This window comes from Amia ocellicauda, chromosome 10 (genome assembly GCF_036373705.1).
Source record: "Amia ocellicauda isolate fAmiCal2 chromosome 10, fAmiCal2.hap1, whole genome shotgun sequence".
NCBI classification, from domain to species: domain Eukaryota; kingdom Metazoa; phylum Chordata; class Actinopteri; order Amiiformes; family Amiidae; genus Amia; species Amia ocellicauda.
This window is the reverse complement of record NC_089859.1, coordinates 27,020,742-27,047,482: the sequence shown is the minus strand read 5'-3', so window position 1 is coordinate 27,047,482 and position 26,741 is coordinate 27,020,742. Positions and strand designations below refer to the sequence as shown.

The following is a 26,741-nucleotide window of genomic DNA, read 5'->3' as shown; positions in this document are numbered from 1 at the left end:
CAAGACCATAGTGTGAAGAAGTATGAAACAAGACAATGTCAGAATCCAGATTTCCTGATTTAATTCACACATCAACCATAAATGTCAAATTTGATTGATTGTTTTTAAATCTAGCTATGGCGGGGGGGTGGGGTGGGCGGTGTTTTGTGGGACAAATTAAGAAAACAAGCACACAAAGAAAAGAACAAGATAAAGAATATTGCATTGCATCCTTCTATCATGAATAAACAAATTAGCAGTACTAAAATGAAGGGCAAGTAAGTAAGACTTCAATTTCTGTTCAATTGAATAGGATGTAAGAGAGGGTTTTTCAATATCCCCATTAACATTATCTACCTGCAAGTTCAATTCTGTTTAAATATATAAAGGAAAATATGTAAGAACACAAAGCAGAGACTGACACTTTTCTGGTGTGTCGATCTGGGAGGCTGATAGCTGTTTCATGCATTGTAAAAACTCAGAGCAGACACTGGTCAAAAAAGGAAAAAACAAAATAAGAAAAAAAACATCCAGATTAACACAGATGTCGGTGCTCATGTAAATGGAGTAAAGAACTTAATATCATGAGTAGAGGACTTGCGGTATCCCTCGGAGATGGACAAAGTGTTGGAGTTTTAACCTTTTAACTTTTTGAAATCAATTAAACAAATATAATTAATATATGCATAATATTTATAAATACAATTAAAGTATGCATACATTTATTTATTACTATAGTAGTTGCATGACTTTTGTGTGCTACGTGACTTGAAACTCCAGATGACTGACCAAAAGGTTATCACTCTTGGCTTTACACCCTTGGTCAGTTGTCAATATAACCTCAGGCAGCAACTATTACCTCCAAATACCTGTGTTTACAACCCCCATAAGCACACATACTTTATACTGATTGTGCAGACTAATGCCCCTTTCCACTAACGATGGGAGAGATGTGGTAGAAACTTTTTCAAAGAAGGAATGTGTGTGTTTACCTTGGGAAGACTATTACACTTTAGCAGTTATTAATGTACGATGGAAAGTGCCACACAAGATCAACTGCTTGGAGCAGTAACATATTTAGTGTTATAAGTGTTTGCAAAATCCTGCTGGAGAAAGGAATGCATCCTTTGCAATACAGTGTGCCATGACAAAATACATTCAATTTTTTTTGGTGTAAATACATGCAAACATGAGACTATGGTGAGCATACATCCTGGATTTATATTAAATGTCTTGTCAATTCTCTCAAAATCGTTTAAATGTCCCAGCTTTTAGCTTCCCCCTGTTTACACTCTCTTAAAACTCTTAATGTTTAAAACAGAGGCTTCATTATATGTGATCAATTGCATAAAGAAGCAAATATTTAAATTATATTTGTAAACCCTCATTATCGCTAACTATATGTAACTATATATATATACTATATATATACTACTACTAGCATGGTAATCCTAGTATAGATGCTTTACCAACTGCAGAAATACATCATTAACTTGCAAACATAGTGATTAATACAAACACTGCCTGATCCATTAATTATGGTGTCAGGACAAGGTATTTTGTAAAGGAATCCCAGACAAAATAAGAGTTGATGCCGCACACAATGTTATTGATCTGTGATTCATTTATTTAGCGACATTGATTTATCTTATGTAGATTATACAGAGAAAAATGCAAATACCGAATTTGACTGTTCAAGTATGTTATGGATCCCAGAGAGTTGTAGCTGTATTTATATATAAATGTGTTAGTTGTTCTTAAGAAGCTACTTATACAGGCTGCGACTGTATATTTCATACTGTATATATTATGATATGCTAAGTGGCTACATGGGACAGATTTAAACACACATGCAATTTATTTAATAATGCAACACAGTTAATTCTCACACAGATAAATAAGGGAAAATATCTAGGATACTTAAGTTAAGCTATATTGTGAATGTTAATCGGATCATGATACAGGGAGAAGGTTCCACGGCTTTCACCAAACTGCTTGTACTTTAGAAATTAGCTGTTTCACTCTAGGAACACACCTTTCAACAACATTTAAAGTGATTAACCATGCAGCATAGAATGATTAAAGGTCACCATAAAAATGTATGCCTAAACAAAACAAAAAAGCAGACAAAATGCTGCTATCCATTAATCTGTTTGACAACATCAAACATCTGTCTTAAGTAATTTGTTCATTTCAGTATCCTTCATTAAAGCTGAAAAGAAAACAAGTAGATGAAATACAAAATATTGAATAAAAACAATGAATTCACATTCATTGTAAAACATACATATAGGATACTAATATCAGCTTTGATTAAAAAAAAAACGAAATTGTGAGAGTATTCTGAGAAATTCAGTTCTTAGTGGAAAGACAGCTAACTGGAACAATCTTATTTTTAGGAGAGTTCTCGAAGATATCTTTACACAAAAATACACACCACAAAAAGTGACAAGATCACACTGTTCAATGTTTCTCATAGAAAGCAGAAGCATGAAGTTGAATGACATTGCAAAGCTTCACTAGAAGTGTCAGCATAATGTTTGCTTGTTTTCTAAAGTTGCTTCAGAGCAAATACACAGATCTTTATTTTCTATCCTAGGACATGCACCTTAACCATTAGGAAAAATACACCTTATATGAAACCTAAAATGACACTTCATTATAGATATATTGCATGCTCCGATTTACTATGTGACAATACATATCTTTGCTGACAGATTAAGGCATCACAACAGTAATGTACACTACAGGTTAAGAGGTATCTGCACATCAAGTGTATTATAAATAGAGCTCCTTTTGGAGGAAAAAAGAACCAGGGCATAGCTATTTTTTTTAATAGTCATTATAGATGTATCTAAAAAAATACTGGGAAACAGAAAACATTATTTTAAAAGCAGATCTTAACAAAAGCTTGATGTATGCTCAAAACAACGTCAAATACAAAGGTCCTATAGAATAATGAGAAGTAATACAAATAAACTATACATATACTGTAAATTCAATAACTGTAAATTAAATATATTATTGTGCATTTTTAAAAAGTAAAAATGTTCTCCACCAAAAAGGGAACTTATCTTCCAAATCTTGTATGCTACCCTTCCTCATTTCACCAGAGGAAGCATGTGGCTTGTTGCAAACTACCGTCTTGGTTCACTGCGACAACTTAACAACATTAAACACGGAACAGTATAGCTTTAATTAGTCATGAAGCTGCGCTGGTCACAGTCCTTACGGTCTCTAGATGGACAGGAAACCAGTTTATAAATGACATATAATCCAGAACAAACTGGTAAATTCTGATGTAACTGGAAAAACACCTGAATGAGCACTTTATAAGGTAATTTAGAACTTATTTTTTTATCTAATTGACTGAAAAGTTGTAGAAATCAGCAGAAGAGTTTAAGGTCAGTTTCTGCATTTTGCTACACATTGCAGTTAAACATTTGGAAACTTTTATATTATTTGATTCGATTTGAAATTATATAGAAATATTTTTTCTGTGACAATTTGCAAACAATTTGAACAAAGAGAATAGTGTGTAATTAACAACAATTATGAAATAACTACACGTAATTAGGTTTCTAATGATCGGTCCTGAATTATAAATAAATTTTATATACTTGTGTCAAAACTATCGATTTACAATATTACAGTTTAATAAAAGTAACTGAAAACTGTCATTACCTAATTATAACACTGTAATTACTAACTAGATCACTTTTAATAGAGCTTCTTTTATTTAATCTTAAATGAAATAGCTAATCGCCTTTCTCTACAAGATATTTAACTTTTCACAGAATACACTTTCTCTGGAGTTAGAGACTGAATAAACAGATATTTTAATATTTAAAAAAATAATGTAAATATGATTCTTGCATGTAGTGAATTAATAGGTACATTAAATATGGATATAATTATAATTGAGTGTTTCCACTTATTCAAAACATAAAAGTTATTTAAATCCAATATCAACCAAATATAAATGTAAACTTGGGCCAAAGATTACAATTTCAAAACATGTAATAGACTAAAGTACTAGCTTATATATGTTAGTTTCTCTTTGTACACAGCACGTTTGTTTTATCTATACCTAAACAGGATAATGATGATGATGATCTATTAAAAAATAAGTGAAACATATTTGATAGCTAAATATATGTGGTTGAGTTTGACCAGCGATGTTCAAAGAGGTTTTTGTGTGTGTGTACCTAATTATAGCAATAAGAAATATGTACACATAGTAAGTAAGTATTTAGCTGTTACATCTGGTGGATCCATATCTTCATGCCAGTATGCAGAGATAAATACTTATACAGAGAGTATCACAAAATAAGGAATCACTTAATTTAATTTTCACTCAGCATCTAGGCTATAAACACTTTCAGCTGGTGTTTTACATGAGGCTTCTTCAGTAATCTGCAAATGTTTCCTTGTCCTGCAGTTTTAATTAAAACCGAAGTGATATTTAATTGTTAAAGCTTTTGGACAATTTTCATTAAAATACACGCATATTCTGCAAAGAGGTACTGGATATTAGACATTCACAGGCTCTGCTAAAGTGGTTAATTTTAAAACATGTGAGACAATCTGACTAGATGGGATTCTTTACTATAGCATCATGCTATGCAAAACGAATACGCATATGAAAAGCTAGATATTTAAATACAGTACAGTCTTAATTTTTGTTCCACCTGTTTCCGTATGACTGTTTGTTTCCACATAAGACATGTCATATGCATTTTTGAAGTAGTTAAAATTTGCATTTAAAATGCATATTTGGTAGATAATTACTTCTGATACCAACAGGATTTACATTTCATTAATTAAGCTTGTGAATATGAAAAAGCTACCTTAGTGCACTGTTCGCTGATTTTGAATTCACGATGCAGTGGAGTTTTGCACATATTTGCATGTCAACACAGCCAGTGAAATGTACTAGCACTACTTCCTACTATGATTATTTGGGGGAATGGAAACTTTTGGTGAACAACAGCTCTCCCCAACTTCCCCATTCTGCAGAGCACTGCCTTGCTCCTGATAACATTTCAGCAGTTAGTAGGAAGTTAGCATTGAAAAAAGAGAATATATTCTGTACAAAATGGGCTGCAGTGTAGTGGTTTACATTCTAGCCAGCATCCTCTTAAAGACAACATTTTAGGTGGACACAATGTCTTTTTTTTTCTGTAGTAGAGCACTTGCACCTGATGCAACAACATACTAATTCAACATGGGGAATGTAATGAGGACCCAAGCTCCTGAAACTGAGAACGAAAATAGGACACTCTTCACAGACCCAAGACTGAAAGGTAAGAAGTCATATTATGACGTTTGCATCTGTGTTTGAAGTATATTCCCATAGGATTTGCTTTCGATTTTGAAACAGATTTATTTTTAAATGTGGGATAATATACTTATATATATATACATAGACATGTATATACACATACACACACATTTAAATATAATTAGAAATGTATCTGGTGTATAAAAATAACTTATGTGACCGTGTTAAAAGGTATGAAGTCGATATGAAGTATGCATTTGTGTTTTAAGTAAATTCCCATCAGGTTGACCTATTTTTAAACAGGTTTATGTGTAAATGTGTGAGCAATCCATATATTTATATACATACACATACAGAGAAACATGTATATTTTTAGCATGGAGCCAGAGAGGTGACAGTTTTTTTAATTTATGACAATGATTTAGTAAACAACACACACATGATGATTATTTTTGGTTTCTAACTACTTGGTTTTGAGCTACTTTAGTTTTTTAGCCATTTATGGGGAGAGATTTTAAGTGTGCAAATCAAGTGTGTACACACATTCTCTAACCTATATATTCAAAATAGGCATTCGTTTTTCAGACTGACAACTTTTGTGTTAGGTGAAAAGTATGTGTTGGAAATAATGCATCAGGCCAGGAAAGCATCAATGCAAGGGAATACAAGAGTGTGTCTGGAAGTGAATGGAGGTATCACAAAACTCAAACCTACTGCCACACATTTACAGTTTTATTCCATTCTCTGTGCTTTGGTGGCTTTCTAAATACAGACATTTGCTTCATGACTCTGTAAAGCAACTGCATGCTCTACTTCCCTACTTAATGAAATCAAGTGAAACGGAAAAACAATGCACCTCATATACAACAGAAAAGCAGATTTGTACTTATAAAGCCTTGACAAGAAGCTGAGTGTTTATTTTTATTTAAATCAGGATAAGTTATAATCACAAATTATTCTATGCAATGCATTATTATTATTATTATTATTATTATTTACTAATTCATGTACATTATTTGGAAAATGGAATAATGAACAAACACATGCAACGCGTTTGTGAAATGTATACATTTGATGCGACTAGCATAAAATAACGAGTACTCTTTGTGCCATTACAATCCAAACTGATGTTTTGATGGTCAATAAAAATAAAAGCTTTCAACCACATTGTAGCTAAATATAGAATGTGGATTCAAGATCCCATCTCATTTATGTGATATGAAAATACATGAAAAGGTGTATTTGAAAGATTTACAATGCAGATTAAGAATCATGTGCACTGAAACTCCTTATATACCATCTTCTGCTTCTGAGGTAGATGCTAAAGATAAGTGCTAATGGAAAAAAGATGGTAAAAATGACAACTTTAAAACAGACTGTTTATAGTACGTCTATTAAGATAAAGATCAACAGGTTGCCATAACATCAATCTTTTTTCCATTACTAGTTCTGCTTTTATTACTTTTTGTTTTTAAACAAGTGATTTAAATGAAAATAAAATTAAAAATAATAATACTAAGCCTATCTTAGGTGAAATTAAATATTTATATATCTGAGAAAGTTTGTTCTGACTTGAACCTTAAAAAAAAAAATGAAAAAGAAAGGAAGACTTTTGTGTTGCCCTAGTCAAAACACAATTTGGGTGGTTGATGTCTGAGCTATCATTGCTTCATAAGAACAAATATAAACTTGAAGCTGAAGGCATTCTGCATTGCACAACAATGGATTTTTTTTTTTTTGCAAAGAAATTATTTACTTTATAGAAGCTGATTCACATTGATAATTCAAAATATACATTGATGAACTAGCTGCTCATAGCCAAATGAGCAAGATAAATCTAAAGAACACTTCATGTCTTTAGATTGTCTTAGATTCTTGTTAATTGTATTCATTTTATCATATTTTGTAGTATTGAGGTGGCAACTAAAAATAATAACTGATATATACACACACACACATACATCTCAGGGAGATGGTACAGATCCGGATCAAATGCACCTCTCAGGGAGATGGAACAGATCAGTGGAGCAGATAAGAGCACACTTCCCTACTGCTTATAAATAAGATATTGTTAAAACTAACACTAAATGGCTTGCTATTTTAAGTTATCAAAAATATATAATTGTATTTTTATTTCCAATGCTTCGGTTGCAAGTGCGTTGTTTAACTTATAATAATTGGTTATAATAATTCATAACGAGATAAAGACAGTTTTCAATTCAGCCCAGTGTTGTAAAAGACTAATTTAATATATACATATCATTAATTTTGTACTTACAAGCTAGTGCCTCTGTGGTTGTTTAAAGGCAGGCAGCAGACCTGCAACAGTGGCACAGTAAAGAGATCTACTTCCTGTATTATAAATAAAATATTGTTAAAATTAACTCTAAATGGCTTGTTACTTTATGTTAGCATTTAATTTAAAATGCTTCTGCTATTAAAAATAACTTATTTTATGTTAGCTGAAAGCTGATCCTGATCAAATGACAGTGTAAACGCAACACCACTGATCATGATAAAATGTTCCGATACATTTAATCTAGGTCAGAAATGGCAGTGTAAATGTGTCTATTGTATAATGGTATTGTCAGCACAAAGGAAGCATGGATGTGAATGCATTTTATACTAATATAGCCTAAAATATTTGTATTTTACTATAAATAATTTCCTATAATAGTAAGTTACCTAACTGAAAGGATGTGTTCTTCATGTTGAGAATGAGAGGAATATGTTGGCCACATATGCAGAAGTACATTCACTATTAAATAGCACGTCACCTTAACAGTTTCAACTGCTTACATGCAGAAGCAAAAAAAGCACAATAATAATAATATCTGGTTAAAGGTGTCACTTAAAAGAATCAGCTTTACTTATCAAAAGTGATAATAAGTGATAATAAGTGAAAAGACTGCCACCCTTTCAGATTTCACATTGACAGCCATGCTCGTCTTAAAACATGATAATATGAACACACATCTTAAAGTATGGTATTTCTCTCTCCACAGTGGTGGAAAATGACACACTTGTCGTGCTTCAAGATTACCCCTCTCCGGATATCAGTGAGCCCATCTTCAGGATAGGGGAGAAGCTGCGAGTTCTGTCTGAGTAAGTCTGCAGGCTTTTTTAACACAGCTTTTCTAACACACACCAGCCGCACAATTCCCTGTCCCTGAAGCAGTAGCTGATGGGTCACACGGACACTCATGGGAATGAATGCCTTGCTTCTTCCACTGATACCCCTTTTCACAGCTGCTCATTCTTCTCCTCATGACTGTAGGCCCTTAAAATCTATTAGTGGTGTAAAAGTGCTTAACACATCTTCCCTAATATCGGGTGCTTCTTCTGGCAATTCTCTCTGACTCAAGCATTACAGGAGTGACTTACACTTTACCCGACAAAGCTTTATTTTCTGGATTTCCCCCCACACCGTTCATCTGTTCTAGAGAATATTGTGTACGCAAGTTGAACAAGTTAGTCATTTTTCATTATGACTACAATTATTTTGCAAGGGATAGTGGAGAACCAACACAGGGTAGTTATCTTTCGGTTAATCAGTGGAGTTATGAACATTCCTCTTTAGCGTAAACTGTGACATTTATCAGAGACTGCAATTCAAGAAATCTCTCCTTTGTGACTCAATAAAGCTTCTCTGTGTTGCCCTCTGTCTGCAGAGCACAGGGGGCTCATGAAGGGCTGCGAACTCAGGGAATACTGTTGTTATTAAACTGTACTAGGGACTGACATTCAAGATGAATGGTACATGCTGCCAGAACTAATAAAGCCACAGATAACATAGTTATTAAAGGAAAAACAAAGATGCTTTGCAGGGATTCTGGTAAAAGGGGACTACTACAAATACAAGCAACCCTCGGTCTGGCTAAATGATCTTGTTCTGAACCTCTGTCATGCACGGGTACTGTATATTGAATTCACCCCTACAATTTGTAAATCTGTCTTAAAACCATTGCAGATGTATGCTTCACTGACTGTGTATTTTATCATGCAGAACACCTATTGCGATAATTTCCCAGTGCATTTAACAGATGTATTTACTGTATGTGTGTAACACTGACACACATAACAAAATGCAACACAGAGAAAGTACAACTTTAAAATAGCAGTAAAGGAAAGGCGGAAGCAGTGAAACCATGTAATCTGTTTAATGCTGTGTAAAGCAACTTAGGGCCTACGCCTATTGATTTCAATTTTCATTTGTAAACAGCATGTTCTATTTTATATTTAAAAAAATGTCTTACAGCTTTATGTTACAGATTTCAGGTTGCGATTATTATTGTCAGCATTACCAATACTGATAAACATTTGTATTTCTTAATATTCTTTATGTTAGCTGAATCTTGAGTTTTGAACTAAGCATGATGAAACTACAGTTGTTCTTCAAATAGATGCCATTCACAGACATGTATTTACTTTTTTGTATTCACATGATTTTTTGTTTTTGCTAAGAAGTTAAGTTCTTCATCAACCATCACAGTTAAAAATCTATTAAAATGTTAGCCTTCTCTAAACCATTTGATTGAAAATATGTATTTTTAAAGTCATGACCAATAGCAGATATATATGAGATACACTACAATATTTCTTATTTTCTTGCAACATATTTAACAACTAGTAACTCACTGTTTCAACATTCTACAGTTGTTTAACACTTTCTATATTATTTGTATTATTAAAATTATTAATTATTTCCATAAATGTTGTATACATTAAAGATATACTATATCAGCAACACTATTTTAATCATTGTCTATAACGGTATAACTACCAAGCTATTAAAACTAAATTAACTTACAACGGGTGAATATATCAAAACAAGTAAACGTCTTTTTAAGAGATACAACTTATCAGAAATAGGGACCAGTTAGCTAGTGGTATTTAAGATTCTGTTGATATATACACACAATCTGTCATTTGAAGGAAATTGTCTAATTGATTATCTAATTCATTTTTATTTTTAATTGTTTTCAGAGAAGGCTGCTGGTGGAAAGTTATTTCTGTTGTCACAGGAAATGAAAATTACATTCCAAATAACCATGTAGCAAAAGTCTACCATGGGTGAGTGCTTCTGTTTATTCTCTTTTTTTGTACCCAGCTGATAAAAGATTTTGAAGTAAGCATAGCTTTAAATAAAATATTTTGCAATCTTAAATTGCCATCACAGTGACTCAAGAAATGAACCTGATAATGAATGGAAAAACATAATTCAAAACTTTGTTGATGTTTGTTGTACAGCTGGTTATTTGAAGGAGTAGTGAGACACAAAGCTGAAGAACTACTGAAGCTTTCAGAAAACAGAGTTGGCTCATTCATGATACGAGAAAGCACAACCGAAAGAGGTATGTCTGACAAGCTCAATGTTTGTTCTCTAAAGAATAACTGAACACAAATAAGTCTGTGTAAGTGTAAGTATAAGTAGGCCAATTCACTTTTTCATAATATGACCTAATTTACTAGAATACACATTCAAACTGATTATGTTTAACAAAATGCAGAATACAGCACACTTGGTAAAGTGTTAAGGATTCAAATTAATATGGATCCACAGACTGTTTTTTATTTAAAAGTATGTTTTTTTTGATATCTTTTGCAGGTGTGTACTCCCTTTCAGTCAGGCACAGAACTATAAAGCATTATCGAATATTTCGCTTACCCAACAACTGGTACTACATCTCTCGTCGCCTCACTTTCCAATGCCTAGAAGACCTAGTAAACCACTACTCTGGTAAGTGTTTGTTTTACCTCAAAGCTACCATAACTTATAGTCAAAACAAATAACTAAGAAAAAGAAAAAACAGAAAAACTCTTGTTGTTGAATATCAGCTCTGAGATGTCTCTCAAGGAAGGAGGAATTGGTTAGTCAGCATTGAAAGTAATAATCTAGGCTTGAATCACACAGAACATAAAATCTATGATATGAAGCTCAGTTTGGATTAATATGTGATTAACAAAATCAACACAAGGCTGATTATATAAGGAAAGGCTGTCATACCCCAGAGATCAAAGCAAGGTTTTGACAGGGTAATTTCCTGAGGAAGAAGACTCCGCTTGTAAAATCTTTGACAGAGAATCTCTCTTCCTAGAAATGGCCGATGGCCTGTGCTGTGTCCTCACCAGTCCGTGCCTCACGTACAGCAATAACAACCTCAACCTGACAAACCAGCCTCCCCCAGTAGTGATGAGACGCAACAAGTTTGACTGGACCAATGTTGAAAGGTACAGTCAATCTAAACACTCTTCAATCTTTTTATGTATTGGGTTGCATGGTTTTATGGTTAAACTAATTAAATCCATGAAATAAACAAATATTGCAAGATCATTTCCTACATAAATACAAAATTCCAGGGTAACAGCAAACCAATTATAAGAATATCCATCTGCCTTTCAATCTGTACGAACATACACATTACACAGCGATATTATGAGGGGACATTTTAAATATGAGGAGCCGTTCAATTCAAAATTAACAGAAAAAATAAATCATATACCAAAGTGGATAAATCATATAGCAGAAAAATAAAATAATATACCAAAGTGGATATTTCACATAGCAGGAAAAAAATATCGTATACCAAAGTGGATATATCATATACCAGAAAAAATATTTCACAAAGCAAAAAAATAATAATAATAAAAAAAAAAAAAAATATATATATATATATATACACACACACACACACACACACACACACACACACACACACACACACACACACACACACACCAAAGTCACGTGGTGTAGATGCTGGGTTGGACATGCGCAGTGCGCGCAGTTGGTTAGAGACGAGAGCGGATCCTTCACAGGTCACAGGCATGAGAGCCGAGTGACGGACACATCGATCGATTACGAGCAAGAGAGGATCATTATCGCTGACTGTACATATACATTAATATACATATATTACAGTTATAACAGTTGGTACTGGTACTGTATTTGTTGTTTGTTATGTATTAATAACTTCTTCTTTTTTAATGTAATTTGGTGGTGACCAATGTGATGCTGTTCAAGTTTATAACAAACGGAGGCGGCATCACTGACACAACATATCGGCTAATAAAGAAGAGAAACCGATCTAGACTCAGGACTCAGCACTGCCCTTACATACGTGTTTGATCAAACTGTCAATTAAGTGTCTCCACACCATTTGTGCATATACAATGTGTTAATGTTATTTTTCATTTTTTTAAATTAAATTAACTATATCACCCAGCAGTGGATCACCTAAAGATGTTTTCACTTGAAACTGCAGTTAATATAATGTAGTTAACTGTATACACAGCTACAGGCTAGATTGAAGTAACTATAGTGGCTATAAATGTGTAGAGTACATATACATATAGGCAGGCTATATAAATATGTGCATACACATTGTGTTGCCTTTTTCTGATTTAATACATTAATTGGAGATGCCAATAATTCAATCATATCCAGCTAATCGGGGCTCCAGTATCGGGTGAATCCTCTGCGCGGCGGGGATGAGCAGCTGGAGCTCAGGGCTGCGGGTCCGATGTGTGGATGTTATTTCTTATGTCCAGATTGTTTTATTACATTGTTTGAATACATATCCCTGTGTTTAACGGGATCACAGTAGAAGGGACACTGATAATGGCATTAATGACGCTGACACAGCTGCTGTGTACTGAATGGCGTGTCAGTATCAGGGCTCAGGGACTGGCCCTGCTCCACAGAAATGAACACTGATGCACTAGGATTTCCTATCATACACCTTTAATTCGCTGCGAGTGAGACCAACATGATAAAAGCATAGATTATTAATTATAAAGTACAGCATACAATAAAACATAGTGAACAACGTGTACACTAGTTTCAGAGTGTACACCTGTAATCTTTAATTTAGGCTTCATCGTGATTAATGCCTGTGCATGAATGTCCGCATCGATGTGTCCGTCACTCGGCTCTCATGCCTGTGACCTGTGAAGGATCCGCTCTCGTCTCTAACCAACTGCGCGCACTGCGCATGTCCAACCCAGCATCTACACCACGTGACTTTGGTATATATATTTTTTTCTGCTTTGTGAAATATTTTTTCTGGTATATGATATATCCACTTTGGTATACAATTTTTTTTGTTCTGCTATGTGAAATATCCACTTTGGTATGTGATTTATATTTTTGTGCCATATGATATATCCATTTTGGTAAATTATTTTTTGTTTTTCTGCTATATGATATATCCACTTTGGTACATGATATTTCCATTTTGGTATATGAATTATTTTTTCTGCTATTTTTTCTGCTATATATTTTGGTATATGATATATCCACTTTGGTATACGATTTCTTTTTTCTGTAAATTTTGAATTGAACGGCCCCTCATATTTAAATGCACTAGCAGTATTAATCAATACAATCAACACAGAAATAAGTACTTCAGAGTACAGATAACTATAAATAATGATACATTGCATGTACTTGCTGATTTCTATCCTGATGTATCTAAACCCCAGGCTCAAGTAGTAGAGGTATCTTTTCACACTCAATTCACACTGAAGAGCAGAAGGCCGTAGCTTTCCGAGAGAGCCACTCTGTAGTGTATTTCTGAATAGATGGGGTTTTGATTTACTGAGACAAAGAACAAACCAGGCTTTTTAACACATTGATTGTTCCTTTCTTCAACAGATCAGATATAATAAACCAGGGTGCACAAAGTCACCAAGAAAACAAAGACTCTTTAATAAGCTTTGGGGTGCGGAACAGCCTCCTATCCTACCTGTCCCTCACGGGCTCCACAGGAAATACTTCATACAAGAAAAGCCGAAAGAAAAAGAGCAAATCTGTTTACGCGGTCACAGTCCCCAGCACTGATCCCGAAGACTTGCCTATTGACGAGGAATACTATGAACCACAAATATAACATCTACTTTTAACTTGTTTTACAGTAAGGTGGTTTTGCGAAATAATGTTCTATTATTTTTTTGTACATATAATTAATAGCCAAGTGGAATCAGCTAAATCCTGCTCCCATTGAACATATTTCAATAAATTATATTCATAGATATATCACATTATCACAGTATTATTCTTTAACCTCAAACAAGTAATGAATGATAGGTGTATTTTATATGATTTATTATTTGAATCTCCCTAGCCTGTGAACACAGCACTCCCAAGCACTACGACTTATTTTTATCTTGTATGGAGAACATCCTCAGAGAAATTCAATCTAATTTATTTGTCCTATATTTAAATTATAAACAAAAAGTATTATACCTGTAAGACATATTGATCATGATGCACTGCAAATATATCTAAAGGTTTCTTTTTTTACACTTGTGCATTTTGTAACTTCTTTAAAATCATACTATGAACAACAACATAAAATGATGTATAAAATAAGCAAAACCACATAAGCAAGATGTATTAGAATCACTCATTAAATATTATTCGTGTGGATTTAAGATCAATGACATGGGTGGGACATTTCCTAGCCTGTTTAAAGGTGGCACTCAGAATGATGTGGCACATGGGGAGCTACGGGACCCGGATTTTTGTTGCTGCAATAGTCAGTCCCAATGAATGATGCTCATTCTTGAGCGAAGTGGAACAATTTAACCTGCTGGTGACCTCCTTATAGCTAGGAGGTGAAAATCAGCTAAGACTTAAGGGTTCACGGAGAAAAGGTGGCAGTGGGCAAACCACAGATCATCACTTATGATCCCTGGAATAGGCAAACACTCTGATGAAATGAAAGTGGCTTTGTGGACCGAAAAGAAAAATCTCAAACTCTAAACTCCTCCTACATTGTCATAGTTACAGAGCAAAGAGCTACCTTCAGTGTCAGCACAACAGCCATTTCATCTAGTCTGATTGGAAATGAAACATGTTATGCTACCTGCAACTTGCAAAGGGAACTGTTTAAGAAAATGAGCTGGTTCAAACTACTTTTTCTGTTTGCAAATCTTTAGCTTTATCTGTTATGTGTTAAAATGATACAAAAGCTGTTATATTATGTAGCATGGGCTCCTATGGTATGAGTCTATGTAGTTCTTTGAATACCTGATGTATCAATGCATTAGCTTTGTGAAGCTTAATGGCTTGATTGTTTTTGTAAGGTTAGTAGTAATGTATCAGAATCAGAAAGAGAAACTGTAGGATACTGAAAACCAGAAATGAATGACAGCCACTTTTCATGTTCTAAATAAAATGTAATAAAAAAAAATGTTTGCTGGTTTACTTTTATCCCCCTTTATATTCATGATTACAAGGCTCTGTACAAGGAGGTTGTGGTAGTTAAAGACAAGAGAAACAAAACGTATACGGCAGAAACAGAAATGGCTGATCCTGATAAAAGCCTCCATCAAAAGTACATTTTGCTTCCAGACCCTTAATAATTCTGCTTCTAAAATTAAAGTCCAAAATAAGGTTTCGGGTCTGAAAACTGCAATGCAGAAAAACTGGCTTTTAATACAGACTTATAAATGATAACATCCTTCTAGCACAGGGCATTGTGGGTACAATCAATGAAATACATCTGAGACACATCAATCTAATAAGAGCCAAAATGTTTAGACAATTAATAATTTTGATAATTGTGAAGAGCCAGTAAAATGAAAATGCTTTCTGGATGGGCTTACATGTGGGAAATAGTAGACAGTATCTTACCATGAGCAGGACCCTCTGGAAGAAGCCTTGACTGAAAGCAGACATGAGGTGCAGGCTAGCAATGTCAGCTCCACTGCGATCGGCCCCCAAGGTCACCTTCCCAGGGTCCCCACCGAAACGGGCGATGTTTGCCTGGACCCATTTGAGAGCAGCTGTCTGATCCTGAAGACCATAGTTCCCATAGGAGGCTTTGGAACCTAAAAAAAATATATATATCTTCATAAAGATAAAATGTTCCACATGTCCATGATAAAACACTATAACAGATTAAACTTGTACAGTTTTCTGCATTTTGGTGGGCAAAAAAATCACCAAATTATGATGTTTTTAAAAGCTATGGCCATTTTATATTTCACAACATTTGTACAGTACATGTACAGTTTCAAGACAAGTAACTGATGCAGTGTAAGTGAACAAATTCTTTTTTTGTGTAGAAACTATTCTTAATTAACACAATTCTAATTTTTAATATATATAAAAAATCTACCATCCCCTTCCTGAAAAACAAATCATCACTGGGGTCATAAAACACAAGAGATTACACCATTTTATTTGTATCCATCACTTTCCATTTTTTTTTTTTTTAATTAACAGTATGCTTCTGAAAATGTACAGGTAAAACTTATTTCGTCTTCACAATGTAATGTACAATGTAACTTGTTAATGTCATAAAAGACTATCTGAACATTATTTCTTCCCCGACAAACAGGAAGTTGCCTAATACTGTTCTTAATCTTCCTCAAGCAAGCATAACACACATTTAATTAGGGGCTGTACCTCTACAGACCGAGTTGTTTTTTTTTTTACCCTCATGCTGAGTAATGATCTGAACTTATTAACCCTTGCCACCTCAGAGAAGACTTGATGTTGACAAACAACAAGAACTTTCTGAGCTGGGCACTGACAAGTCGCAATTACAGGAAGATTTCGGACTGCTTTAAAGAGAAGACATAATATAGTTTCTAACAGTATTATGTGAGTTGGTTATATTACCAGTTTCTTTCCCTTTCAATTAGGTTGAAGGGAAGTTGTGGTATAAGAAGGCATTATAAAAGGTCTGTTCTAAACAAGTCACATAAAAATAACAATTCAAATGTAATTCAGCTGAAAAAAAAAAAAAAAAAAAAAGAAGAAAGCGGCCAGAATGGCTTTTTTTCCAGTACTGGTTTCAAACAATTGTTTTCCTCACTGCATTAAAAAACATTAACATCTTAGGAATAACTGACTTCAGCCTACAACCAAGACTTTATTATAGGGTTTGCAGCTGTCATGTGTTTAAAATTCATAGCAATGTGCTGATTTCAAGCAAGAGGCTGAGGCACCATGGGTGATAAAGACAAACTCCTTACAGAGAACGAAAATACCTGAAAAGTCCTGAAAGCATAAAAGAAAAATAATATTTCATTCACTTTGACTGATATCATAGTGTGCTTTTTTATTTTTTTATTTAATCAAAGGTTGGTATCACTGGGGGATTTACTGGTATGATAGATGCAGGACAGATAATACTTCAGACAGAATTCCTGCAATTTACAGCACAAGTACAGTATATCACTACATACACTGAACCTGCCTGCTATTTCTTATCCTGACATATCAACGAAGCTCAGCTGCACCTGAGGTCAAAACATGTTTGCTTTTAACTTGGCAACCCTGTAGTCAAGCCCTTGCAAGTTAGGGTATTTTTTGATTACCAAGACTACTAGCCCATTATTACCTTGCAGGTTGGCAATTTCTTACTTTGTAGGAAAAGAGGACATCATACACCTTGTACTTTATAAAAATAATATATTTTACATATGTTTAAGTAAATATACCCAAGAATATTAATCTCACTTTATATTTTCAAAATACAAAATGAATACATGGATTACAGACTAAAATATGTTTAAAATACATCCTGTCAGGATCATGAGCTATAGAAATGGATTTTCTCCTTTTTGGGGACATTGGCTTTGTTTGAGGTAAAATATTTAAAAATCTTTAAGACTAAGCCTTAAGTGATTTTCCGAAGCTCTGCTCTGACAGACTTTGATGTTGTCATCCACTTTCTTTCCCTCAAATTAAACTGCTCAAGAGAGCTCTGCCTGCCAGAGGGATAGGAATTTGCGTCATTCCATGCTCATACTATCAGGTAAAGAAAACTGCCCTGGGGAGTATAAATGAGACAATGTGTACATTTGTTTTCCTTAGCTTCTACAAAGACATGATTCCAGGGGATGCAACTTTAAAATCCAAATCATAAAAAATAAACAATTTAAAATAAAAGCACGGAGGACAGAATGTTCAGGTAATTAAAGACAGTGTGTTTTATCCTTCAGGAATAAAATAAGCACAAAGCTTTTGCCATTCAAAACATTGACTTCTAATGAATGCATATTACCATGACTGTGGATACACAGAGTTACATTACCTGTACTGAGAAAGCCAAATGCACCAACTCTGAAGTTTCCTGTAACGACAATGATGCTGCCAACTGCCGCGAGATGAGAGCCATCCATAAGGTATTGTCCATTACTACTGACATCTCTGGCAGTGTTGTGAAAAAATACAAGGACTGAAGCATTCCCCCTCTGTGAAAGACACAAAGTAAATGTCATTGCTCTATATGTCCAACAGAAAACTAAAATATAGACAATATTACTAAATTAAATCAAAGCTAGTGCTTTAAAACATACTGGAAAAACCAAATGTGTCAGCTCTGTGTGCCTCACAGTTCATAAATTGTATTCATGTCACATCTTTGTTTTAAATTGTCCAAGCTGTAAAGTTCTAGGCCTCAGGCTGTGAACAGGCTACCAATGGTGTGAAACCTCTTTCCATGGTGTCCACAGCACATTTGGGGAGCCTCTGGCTCTTTTGATTTTGATTTTGATTTTATACAGCCAAAAAGAGGCAGGACTGTAAGGCTCATAGATAAACTCACAATGTTGTTTGGGACAAAGATGTTCAGATACAAGCAGTCTTCAGCTGCAGCAGAGGTCTGGGCATTACCTGGCTGTATACAACTGGGTCTGAAGTTTAAACACATTTGTACATTTCAGAGGTCAGTAAGAATCACTTTTTCACTTTTTATTGTATGTTCACCAAATATAAGGCAGGAGACTGCAAATGTGATGAAGCAGTATTTTAATAACGAAGAACTCAATGCTGAATTGTAATGACAATTTTGATTTTATGTGTCGAGACAATTGTTTTCAGACAGTAGTCTCATCATTCTTCAAAGGCCACACAATAATAACTTAAAATGATGAAGCCTTTAAAATAATGTTTGATTGATGGCAAATAAACGACACACTGTCTACATAGATGAGCTTCTTGTACGAGTCTTCCTATAGAGTGTATATCATACCGTGCGTAAGTAGCGTTCCATGTGCCGGTCCACCGTGGAGACTGTGGGGCGCTGAAGCGATTAATTCCTGTTGGAGGAAGAGCAAACGGTACACCCAGAAAGTGTTTCACTGTTGTCTCCTCTAATCCAACAGTGATCAACTGGGATCCACCAAGGAGGACTCCGTGACTTGGGATGAACACTGTTGTCTCAAGTTTGAAATCTGCCACAGAAGAAAGGTAAATAATAATAATAATAATGCTCAACAATTACAGAAAAACCATCCAATGTAAGTCATGTTAAAAAAAAATAGATTTTACACTAGAAGCACAGAATTAAATGTAACTATGTCTGAGAGTGTGTTCAGTTTTATATCATAGACTCCTGTATGATGTTAATCAGTTTTCAAATCATGATAAATGGGGATGTGAACATTTAGATTACAATAGAGGTTACGACCACACTGAACACCTGAAATCGAAGACTGAAAGGTTTGGTAAATTATGGTTAATGGTTTAGAAAATCCACCCACCTTTTCTATGAAATACAGAGAGGCCTGGCTCTTTGAGAAGAAGGTTACACTCAAGTCCTCGTGAACTTGGAGTGCAGCTGTGTGTGTCAGGATATAAAATGCAGCGCACTGCCGATTCTCTCACATCTACAGACACCGTGGAGCAAGAATCACTCCCTTGGCATGCTGTAGGAAGTCAAAAAGGAAAATAAAATATACAGCAAAATAAATAAATTCACCATTCAGCAGGGAATTATGACACTGATCTGTTTTAAAAGAGTCATTAAACAATCAGCATTTTTCAAAGAACTCTTCCATCTGATGTACATCATATCTCTACAATGCAATGTTATGGCAGATTTATTGGTATCCCTCAAGGCAAGGATTCATGGGATACGTTCAACTGATTATTCATTGCTGATTGAGGGTTTCCTCAGCTGGAAACCTTTGCAGTCTTGATGGCGTGGTGCCATGCTTGTAGGTACTGAAGGATGTTACAGGAATATGCATTTCACTTAGTGTTGCTCCAGAGTTCTTAAGGAAAAAGCTTTACCTGACAGGCACCAGTTTCTGGACTTGTTGAAATCCTCAGTCAGGTCCTTGCTTATGTGAATGACATCATACTTAGAGACAGATGGGTCAATAACAACAGAGGACGGATGGAGTTGCTCCCAGTTATTTTCTGTCACTGTAAATTAAAGGAAAGTAAATCCTTTAGAAACACTGGAACATTTTTGGCTGGGATCTATTATTATTACAGTAATTCACATCTAAATAAGATAAATTATGACAATTGTTTTAATGTATAACATTAAATAGAATGTAAATAACCGTATAGATTATGGAAAGCACCTGAAAACAAAGCCAGAAATAGTTTTGTAAATCTAATTTTAAAAATCTATTTAAATTGTATTTTGTATTATTCATCTTTAAAATGGTGGGATTGGCATCCTAAAGGAAGACAACATAATCTGAGTAAAACTGACCAACCAAACCCCTAAATAAATCTAATTTCAGAACGTGTGGTACTCCCATGGAATGGTGTATAGACTAACTCCACCGAAGATCCTCACTATGAAAGGAAGAAAATATATACAAGCAAATATATAAGCATGTTTAATGCATTAAAGGGTAAAGTTGTAAAATTAACACGGTCCTGCTTGTATCCTGCATTTCCAGTAAAGTCAAAGGGATTTCTGATCAGTTTACTGCCACCATGTAATGAATCCAAGATGTGCCCAGTAAAACACACTAGCATTGCTTCTCTTTTTGCATACAGGCACATGGGAATGGAGAAAGTGTGGGAGGCATTGTGGGGAGCTTTTGTGGCTTGTTTATCTTATGCTAGTGAAAACACAATGACACTTACAACAGGCAGGGGCTGCATTTCAGCCAGTGACCCAGCATTCCCTGAGTGGAACCAGAGTCTTCATTACTAAGATAAGAACCTGGCAAGTTTGAACAAGCAGCTGTCAAGCTTATATTTCATACCCTTGTCTTACTGAAGGACTCAACCTCCTTATAAAAACATAGGATAATATGATACAGTGCTGTTGTGTTCCTCTTTCCAATGGGCCTTAGACCTCACCAGACGCTGACCCACATAACTGTTTTAACATGAAAACTCAAGTAGGAACTAGTTTCTGGTGGCAGTTTATATATTCATAGAAGACACAGGAACACCTAAATGGGCATTAAAAATGCCATAACCCCAATATCAATGGCTAGACTTACAGTCAACTCAATACTATAGCTCCACTGACTCTGTACAGTTGTGTTAGTCAACACATCTGCTTTCTCAGAGATAGGAAATATTTAATTGATTTATTTGATAGATGAATGCTCCGCTGTAACAGTCAATCTGAGGGTAGTACATATATTATTTTTTTTAATGAAAGAGTGTGGGGTATTTTTTGGAGTTACAGAACCAGTGGGGTTTTGGTTTATCTCAAGCAGGAAGTAAACCTTTTCTGAAATGATGTCATACAGATGTTGTGTGTTCTGCTTCAGTGAAACAGACTGAGCTGGTATGTCACTGTACTACATTAAATTAGATTCCACTGGGTCAGTGAAAGCAGATGTTTTTTTCTTCACACACACACATATACACACACATATATATATATATTTACACATATATACACATATACACACACTATATATATATATATATATATATATATATATATATATATATATATACACACACACACACACACACACACACATGTATTAGTTCATTGTTAAAAGAAGATTAATTGGCATAAAGGCAGTGTTCTGACTCACTGGTTTTCCATTCTACAGAGAACTTGTTGAAAGCGGTTTGTGCTGCCAAAACAACCTGCAGGAAAATTTGACCATACAAAAAGTGTCTTCCCCAAATCGTAACATTTAAAGCTGTTTCTCCAAGACCTATTTGTTCCTTTGATGTCTTAGCCAAGGTAATATAAATCAACTTAAAGATAACATTTGTTTTTCAGAATGATAATAGGATGATTTCTGCTAATTTTAGAAAAACTAAAACTTAAGAAAAAAGGAGCAGGCATCCATTGCTACATGTTACTTCAGATATTTAAGAAGTGTACCTGTATGCCTGCATTAATGTAGGGAAGGTGTCCGGGAGGTTGCTGTCTGGGTGACGTCACCCACAGGTAGCAAATAATTGCCTTTCATCAATATGTCATGTGCAATGGAAGTACATGCAGTTGGTATTTCTCCAACAGCTGCCAGAGACTTCCAGCAGACAGCAGCCTAAAGGACAAATCCCCTGCATGAATGTGAGCTGACATTTTGTGATTGCAATAGGCTTAATTAATATGTTTAGAAATAGTCAGGATAGGAAGAAAAAATAAAGGCACATAACTTTATAATAATTGAAGCAACATGGGGCAATGTAAAATGCTCTGTGCTTCACAACTCTGGTATTTGCTGTTTAAGTGTGTCAGTAATATTTCAGGAATGAAATACCACCAGGTGCATTATGTCCTGAATTCCCAGAGTCACTCTTTTGATTTCCTGAGTAAGCATTTCAAGTTTGACCTTACTAGATAAATGAGTTAATATTTGACCTTTGATTAGTTAGTTTCAGAATGTAAAGCTCTGAGATAAGCAAACATTAAAAAAAAAATATATATATATATACACACATACATACACACATAAGTATAAAGATCACAGAAAGGGCAGCCTATACAGTTAATGTATCCCAGTTCCACTAATAAGAAGAAACAGCTGGAATCTTCCAATAGTTCCAGCATTACTGTTTAGATTAATTCCTGAAGGACAGGAAGATGTAGTATACATATAATGATAGGAAAAAACAGGCATCCAGATGTTTTCAATTTCTAAAACATAGAAACTTGTGATATAAAGCTTTGTTATCATTAGAAAGAGTATATATACACCGATCAGCCATAACATTATGACCACCTGCCTAATATTGTGTAGGTCCCCCTTTTGCCACAAAAACAGCCCTGACCCGTCGAGGCATGGACTCCACTAGACCACTGAAGGTGTGCTGTGGTATCTGGCACCAAGACGTTAGCAGCAGATCCTTTAAGTCCTGTAAGTTGCGAGGTGGGGCCAACATGGATCGGACTTGTATATCCAGCACATCCCACAGATGCTCGATTGGATTGAGATCTGGGGAATTTGGAGGCCAAGTCAACACCTTGAACACGTGATTCATCAGACCAGGCCACCTTCTTCCATTGCTCCGTGGTCCAGTTTTGATGCTCACTTGCCAATTGTAGGAACTTTTGGCAGTGGACAGGGGTCAGCATGGACACCCTGACTGGTCTGCGGCTACGCAGCCCCATACGCAACAAACTGCGACGCACTGTATGTTCTGACACCTTTCTATCAGAACCAGCATTCACTTTTTCAGCAATTTGAGCTACAGTAGCTCGTCTGTTGGATCGGAACAAACAGGCCAGCCTTCGCTCCACACGTGCATCAATGAGCCTTGGCCTCCCATGACCCTGTCGCTGGTTCACTGCTTTTCCTTCCTTGGACACTTTTGATAGGTACTGACCACTGCAGACCGGGAACACCGCACAAGAGCTGCAGTTTTGGAGATGCTCTGACCCAGTCGTCTAACCATCACAATTTGGCCCTTGTCAAAGTCGCTCAGATCCTTACGCTGCCCATTTTTCCTGCTTTTAACACATCAACTTTGAGAACAAAATGTTCACTTGCTGCCTAATATATCCCACCCACTGTCAGATGCCATGATAACAAGATTATCAGTGTTATTCACTTTATTCTCAGTGATCGGTATATATATAAAAAAAAGCCAAAATTCAGTGCTCCCGCTTATCTATGAAAATATTTCTAACACTGCAATAATTACATGACTATATGATTCTTACCATTCTGTGGAGGAGGAGGGAGATGAAAAGTAGGACAAATACTTGGACTTTGGTTCCACCGGTTTGCTAAAGGAACAATAACCAAACAAACATTTTCATGTCTATCATGTTAATTGTAATACATAGACTAACATTTTGCTTATATTTGAAAGCATGATAATACACAAATTCAGACAAAATGTAGTCGATAAAGAAAACAGCATTTAAAAAAATGTCTGAAGCCATCAAAATCAAAACTATGTAGCCATTTCCAACCCTTAGCAGTTGAGAGTAAGCAGCAGGAGCATGTTTGCATCCCTTTATAAAGACTTGTATATACGGTCATTTAATAAAGTCATCAATATGAACTGCTCACATCATTAAAGATGTATCTTTTTTTTCAACTTGTTGTTTGTTGCATTTAAAAGCTCATGTGGAATGAAAATCAGATGACCCAGATGTAGCTACTGCAAACTGCCACTGCTGCTTTCTTGCTTTCGGTGGATTGGCCTTCATTGAAAGAAGAAGAAAATACCCCATCATCTCTGTACACACCTGGCTTCTGATAGAATCCAAACGGATACACTTCAGATTCGAATCTGGCTGCAGTGCAATCCATAACACTCCAGCTGGTCTCCTGGCCACCACATGCCTGAACTCCAACACTGTTCAAAGTCAGACAGAGCACCTCTTTGCCTGGACACAGGGCAGGGAAAAAGGTGAATTAAAGTTTCTACCATTAAAATGTTAATGTTTGTTATATCTGAATGTTGTAGCTGGAGGCATAGGAGGTACAAATACACAGTCATTAAACATAAATCTTAAGTTGCAAGATTTTATTAAAATCTCTCATAGCTTCCTTTTTAAATAAATAGTTATAATTTTTTTTTAAATGTAGCTATGCCTTGGTAGTATTATAGTAAAAACATTATGATGACTTTTGGGAACAGAAAAGAACCAGCCAGACATTAACCTTGGCCAACTTGGCAACTCAACTTTAAATGGCCACTGCTGTATTTGTTAACTACTTTCCCAGAAGTTAAAAACTTAAAAGCATAGCCAAGGCTCTGAATTGTATCCCACGGTTGGTTTTTACCTAGGATTTTATATATCATTTGATTGTAAGATTCTTGATAGGTCTTGGATTATACATAATACAATTAAAATAGTTATTTAAGAAATTAATCCAAATTATTTGAATTATGTGAATTATTTCTAATTATAATAACTGAAAGTTGCAAAGCTGGTAAATCTTATGTTTTGTTTTTTTAACATTATTGAGCTCCTTTACAAAGTAACATTGGACAACATATTGTGTGTTAGAATCTGAATGGAGACTTACTGAATCTCAACAGACCTAAACTGCGATTAAAGCCAATTTTCAGATTGTAAAAAAACCTGTTCTTAATTGTGCCAATTCTTCACAGTTAGTCATACATGGGGACACCTTACCAGGAGACTGAGAGTCTCTGACAAATCCAAATCCTTTGCAGCATGAATCTTCATCACAGCGTCGCTCACACTCATAAAACCTACACAATTAACATAAAGAAACATGGGTTTCTTTGATGTATTGGAATTCACAAAACTGCATCTATAAATGATCAGGCATAATTCAAGTGCTAGTTAACATGAGGGTTTATTCTCACATTAATTGGTAACACAGTAGCAGGTTGTCAGGAAAAGCTCATGAAAATTACTAAAATGTTTTTTATAGTTTGAATCTTTACATAAACTGTATTGTGGATATTTGAATTCAGTAGGTAACAGCTACTGTTTATTATGAATATGCTTGCAGATGACAGGATTATCTGTTGTGAATCTTCCCTCTCCACATGTGAACAGTATATTGGGGACATGCCAAATAGCATGAGAATAGGAAAGGGCCTTAGTTCTAGCTAATTTAAATTTAACTTCACTACCACTATCCTTCATTTGTATAGGCTGCGAAATAAAGTAGACATTCTCAGGAGAATGAGTGGTATTGCAAGCAAAAATATACACTGAATGTCTAGAGAAAAAATAATATGGTATTTTTAAAATGGTATTTGTGGTTTATTTTCACTATACTAAGTAGCAGGCTATATAGCAAGTCACAAATACTAAACCTCTGGCTCATCTGATGTGTGTGAATTCAGAGATTTAAAGAAAGAAGATTGATTAGAGATTTGCAATGATTTCAATGAAAATACATAAGTACTAACATAAACAGATTTTTATATTACAGATAACATTATGAAAGTACAGTAAATAAAAAAATTAATCAATCATCTAACAATGGACACCAGTACCTATCTTACCTATCAGTAATGGGCTTCCCCGTCTGGTTAACACGGCTTCTCACCGAATACGCTACCAGCTTTCTGAATGGTATTCGACTGTAGAAATCTTTCACACTTCCCATGAGAACAACTGTATTAAAAAAAGTGGGGGTATATTTATGCAAAATCAACTGATATCAAAAGGGCACTGGCAACAGTAATATCATGTAGAAAATACAATAAATCAGAAGCATACTTTAAACCTACAGTGATCACTTCCAAATGGTCATATATTGCATATACTTCTAGAGCAAAACCCTCCCTGAATTAGACTCATCAAATTGAAGTCTATGAAACATGGCTGCTTTCCCATAGTGGTGTTAGTGT

General features: G+C 35.0%; 2 protein-coding genes across 2 annotated transcripts in view; one reads left to right on the top strand and one right to left on the bottom strand.

Annotated features, from left to right (window-relative positions):
- tg (thyroglobulin) overlaps positions 1–26,741 on the bottom strand; it is an 84,037-nt gene that overhangs the window by 20,871 nt on the left and 36,425 nt on the right. Inside the window, exons 32-41 of the mRNA XM_066714567.1 lie at positions 26,394–26,505; positions 25,546–25,625; positions 24,649–24,789; positions 24,115–24,180; positions 20,298–20,432; positions 19,766–19,930; positions 19,255–19,456; positions 18,829–18,916; positions 18,316–18,475; positions 15,903–16,099 (exon numbers count right to left, since the gene is read on the bottom strand). Of these exons, the coding sequence (XP_066570664.1) occupies positions 15,903–16,099; positions 18,316–18,475; positions 18,829–18,916; positions 19,255–19,456; positions 19,766–19,930; positions 20,298–20,432; positions 24,115–24,180; positions 24,649–24,789; positions 25,546–25,625; positions 26,394–26,505 (1,346 nt within the window). The remainder of the gene's footprint in view (positions 1–15,902; positions 16,100–18,315; positions 18,476–18,828; positions 18,917–19,254; positions 19,457–19,765; positions 19,931–20,297; positions 20,433–24,114; positions 24,181–24,648; positions 24,790–25,545; positions 25,626–26,393; positions 26,506–26,741) is intronic.
- LOC136760397 (src-like-adapter) lies at positions 3,156–15,462 on the top strand. Its single transcript, XM_066715769.1, has 8 exons — positions 3,156–3,316; positions 5,167–5,285; positions 8,269–8,368; positions 10,250–10,336; positions 10,514–10,617; positions 10,872–11,003; positions 11,362–11,494; positions 13,920–15,462. The coding sequence occupies exons 2-8, from the start codon at positions 5,207–5,209 to the stop codon at positions 14,152–14,154; spliced, it is 870 nt and encodes a 289-aa protein (XP_066571866.1). The 5' UTR covers positions 3,156–3,316; positions 5,167–5,206; the 3' UTR covers positions 14,155–15,462.